At 51.2% G+C, this 4,141-nt stretch overlaps 1 protein-coding gene across 1 annotated transcript; it reads right to left on the reverse strand.

Annotated features, from left to right (window-relative positions):
* Positions 1–916: 916 nt before the first annotated feature.
* Positions 917–4,141, reverse strand: LOC110540284 (tubulin beta-2B chain). Its single transcript, XM_021627089.2, has 4 exons — positions 3,858–4,141; positions 2,952–3,060; positions 2,575–2,685; positions 917–2,225 (listed from the first exon to the last, which is right to left on the reverse strand). The coding sequence occupies exons 1-4, from the start codon at positions 3,912–3,914 to the stop codon at positions 1,165–1,167; spliced, it is 1,338 nt and encodes a 445-aa protein (XP_021482764.2). The 5' UTR covers positions 3,915–4,141; the 3' UTR covers positions 917–1,164.

Raw genomic sequence — 4,141 nt, forward strand, 5'->3', positions numbered from 1 at the left:
TTGAGTGCAAATCTCATCCCAGGCCTTCATAGTAAGAACATAATAAACTATGAAAATTCTTATGGTTTTTTTATTATTATTTAAAGGAAGAAATAAACTACAATAAAGGTCAGCACAAAGTTTGTAAAACTGTGAACACTATGGCTAGGAGGAAACCTGACAATGCACCTATTAAATATCTAATATATGTTCCAAAGTGCTCTTAACTTAGTTAACTTAAAAAGTCTGGAAATCTCACTTACAGAAATGAATAGCTTTTCATGTGTACACAATGATACATGCACAGAAGTATTCATTGTAGCATTATATGAAAAAGGTGTAAATGACCTGAAGGCCCACTGGTGAGGAGCAGGCCAAGTAAAACACAGCCTACCTCCATGATGAATGCCCTGTCTTTTGAACACAGCTGTTGGGTTGCAGGGGTATCTCATGGTTATAATGCTTGCTGAGTGTGTGCAAGAAGGCCCTGGGTTTGATTCCCAGCATTGTAAAAATGATATAACTTGGTGATTATTATCAATAATTAACATTATTGGTATTCCTGTCTTCCAAGGAGGAAGGCTGGATCAAGGAGGCTAATTTTGCACTGTCCTTCAAATACTGTGCAGTGTGCCTCTAAGTAACTGTTCAAATAAAACTTTATTAAGGAAATAAAGGCCTGGTAAAATCTACATAAAAACACACTTGCAACAAGCAAGTTAAGTACCAAAGGACATTTTAAAATTCAGGTTGCTGCCTCCTGTTGGACTAAGCAAATGTCAGTTTTGGTTCAACTTACAGTAATACCATACCCAAAGGAAATGCCTCTAGGCTTTTATTCTTTTCTAAAGGAAGAAAATGTGTTCAGAAAGGTGGATTTAAGGTGATAATAAAGAGCTTAAAAGAGAGAAAGGAAGAGAAAGAAAAGAGGACACCGTTAGGACACAAAGGTTTATGTAATTTTAGCCATTACAACAGTTCTGAAAGATCTCAAGTGTTACATTGATGTTATCAATATTACAAAAAGAGGGAAAAAAATTGACAGGCAACAGTGAAGAGCACCAGAGATCCAGCGCAAACCTAAGACCATCTTCCTTCCTTCAAATGCCAAGGTATTTTCACAGATAAGCCCCCCCACCCCCTGCTTTCATCTCCGCCCTCCCTAACCTGCTTGGCCTGGGAAACTCAAGCCTCATCCTCGCCCTCCTCCTCCTCGAACTCGCCCTGCTCATCAGCTGTGGCATCCTGGTACTGCTGGTACTCAGACACCAGGTCATTCATGTTGCTCTCCGCCTCGGTGAACTCCATCTCGTCCATGCCCTCGCCCGTGTACCAGTGCAGGAAAGCCTTGCGCCGGAACATGGCGGTGAACTGCTCCGAGATGCGCTTGAACAGCTCCTGGATGGCCGTGCTGTTGCCAATGAAGGTGGCTGACATCTTGAGGCCTCGAGGAGGGATGTCACACACGGCTGTCTTGACGTTGTTGGGGATCCACTCCACGAAGTAGCTGCTGTTCTTGTTCTGCACGTTGAGCATCTGCTCATCCACCTCCTTCATGGACATGCGGCCCCGGAAAATGGCGGCCACGGTCAGGTAGCGGCCATGGCGGGGGTCGCAGGCGGCCATCATGTTCTTGGAGTCGAACATCTGCTGGGTGAGCTCGGGCACTGTCAGGGCTCGGTACTGCTGGCTGCCCCTGCTGGTCAGAGGTGCGAAGCCTGGCATGAAGAAGTGCAGGCGCGGGAAGGGCACCATGTTCACAGCCAGCTTGCGCAGGTCTGCGTTCAGCTGGCCTGGGAAGCGCAGGCAGGTGGTCACCCCGCTCATGGTGGCTGACACCAGGTGGTTGAGATCGCCATAGGTGGGTGTGGTCAGCTTGAGAGTGCGGAAGCAGATGTCATACAGGGCCTCGTTGTCGATGCAGTAGGTTTCATCAGTGTTCTCCACCAGCTGGTGCACGGAGAGGGTGGCGTTGTAGGGTTCCACCACGGTGTCAGAGACCTTGGGTGAGGGCATGACGCTGAAGGTGTTCATGATTCGGTCTGGGTACTCCTCTCGGATCTTGCTGATGAGCAGGGTCCCCATGCCTGAGCCAGTGCCTCCCCCCAGTGAGTGGGTGAGCTGGAAGCCCTGGAGACAGTCACAGCTTTCGGACTCCTTCCTCACCACGTCCAGGACAGAGTCCACCAGCTCGGCACCCTCTGTGTAGTGGCCCTTGGCCCAGTTATTTCCTGCACCGCTCTGGCCTGCCAGAGCAAAGGAGGATTAAGTCAGCCATGATTGGGGAAATTTATTCTTAAAAAGAAAAAAAAATCACCACTCAGATATATATGGCTGTTTCAAGTTATCACCAAACAGCCAATGAATATTAAACAATAGACTGTTTGGCTATCAGTACAATCATTAATGGGTTAACAGGGGACACCTGGGTCTAAGAAAGCTAAGATTCATGTCTCTAAGCCTGAACTAAGGCTTAGCCACCCCACACCTGAATGCTATATTTGTGCTCTCAATCTATCACACGTCTCCACCCCTTGGGCTAGTTGGTAATTGGTGCCTTGTGCCCTTCTGTCTTCAGCTGTGCCACATACTCACCGAACACGAAGTTGTCTGGCCTGAAGATCTGCCCAAATGGTCCAGATCTGACTGAGTCCATGGTGCCCGGCTCCAGGTCCACCAGGATGGCCCTAGGTACATATTTATTACCTGCAGGGGAACAAGAGCTGGCTCAGCCCTTCAGCAGTGAGCTCTATAACGCGGGGCTTGGTACCACCTTCTTCCTGATTGGTGTTACTCCCAAACAAAGAAAGGTCTGTGAGCAGGCTTTCAAAGGGTTCGGTTGTCACAGAAAGAGGCTACCCCACCCAAAGCGTGGTCATCCTAAAGTAGTTAGGCCATCTTATCCCAGGACCGCGTGTAAGAGCAGTGCATAGGGGTGCCAGGATTGAGGGAGGGATGTTGAAAGAAATTACCAGTGGCTTCATTGTAGTATACATTGATTCTTTCCAGTTGCAAATCGCTGTCTCCATGGTAACTTCCAGTGGGGTCGATACCATGCTCGTCACTGATGACCTCCCAAAACTGAGGCATAAAAAGGCTGCATTTAGCTATGCACGACCCCGCCCCCAATCGAAATGAGAAGCCACCACCCAGTTTTAACAACTCAACGTTGCTGAAGCTTTAATGAGTGGCGTGACCCGGGCACAGCCTTAGGGCTTGCATTGTACAGGATCAGAAAGTTGAAGCTGGGCGGTTTCCCAGGCGAACAGCTGCTCTCGGCAGGAGGTAGGGACCGGGGGGGGGGGAGGGTTTAGGGGGGGGGACGGTTAAAAAATATAGCCCAAGCCTGGGTTTGGGTCACAGACGCCAGTGGCGGCTGAAGACAAACGAGCAGGGACTGTGGGTGCGGAAAGAAGGGGGCAGGCAATGAGAGTGAGCCGAGGGAGCTGTAGGAGGATGTTTTAAATTCAAAGCACGCTCAGCTACCGCCAGGCAATCGTTCCCCTCCCCTCCCCCGCAGCTCGCCGGGTGTTCAAGCGAGTAAAATCAATTCTCCTCTTGTCCTGGCCCCTCCCGAAGACTGGAGCGCACAGCCTCGCAGAAACAGCCGCGCCTTCTTCAGGCACGCGTGGCTATCAGAGAGGAAAAGAAGAGGGGACATCCCAAATTCCGAACAGTTCGAGGGAAAAATGAATGAGACCCCTGAGCCTTAAAGCCTCCTCTGAGACCACGCCCATCCGATCGCACAAAGCTGCAAATCAGGTCCGCCCTTGGCGAGACCGGGTGTCTACCTAGGACCGCGTCGTGTTGTAGTGCCCAAGCATCCCGAAGGGCGCTTCTCTGGCGTCCCTCCCCCAGCCCCTAAGCAGCGAGCCCACCTTAGCACCGATCTGGTTGCCGCACTGGCCCGCCTGGATGTGCACGATCTCTCGCATGGTGCCTCGTTAGCTTCTAGCTGGCTAGGGTCTGGGTCAGTGGGTCTGCCGAGCCTCCTCTTCCACACCCACGGCTGGGCCACCTGGAACGTACTCCGGAACCGACGGGCTGAGGGCGACGGCTGAGTGGGCTCGGTCTTTTATGTAGGGAGGGTGGGGCGGACGGAACAGACCGCGCCCCCCAGCCAAAGCCCCCAGTCCCGTTCTCGCTGGCGCTCCCCAGGCCG

This window comes from Meriones unguiculatus, chromosome 19, assembly GCF_030254825.1.
Source record: "Meriones unguiculatus strain TT.TT164.6M chromosome 19, Bangor_MerUng_6.1, whole genome shotgun sequence".
NCBI lineage: Eukaryota > Metazoa > Chordata > Mammalia > Rodentia > Muridae > Meriones > Meriones unguiculatus.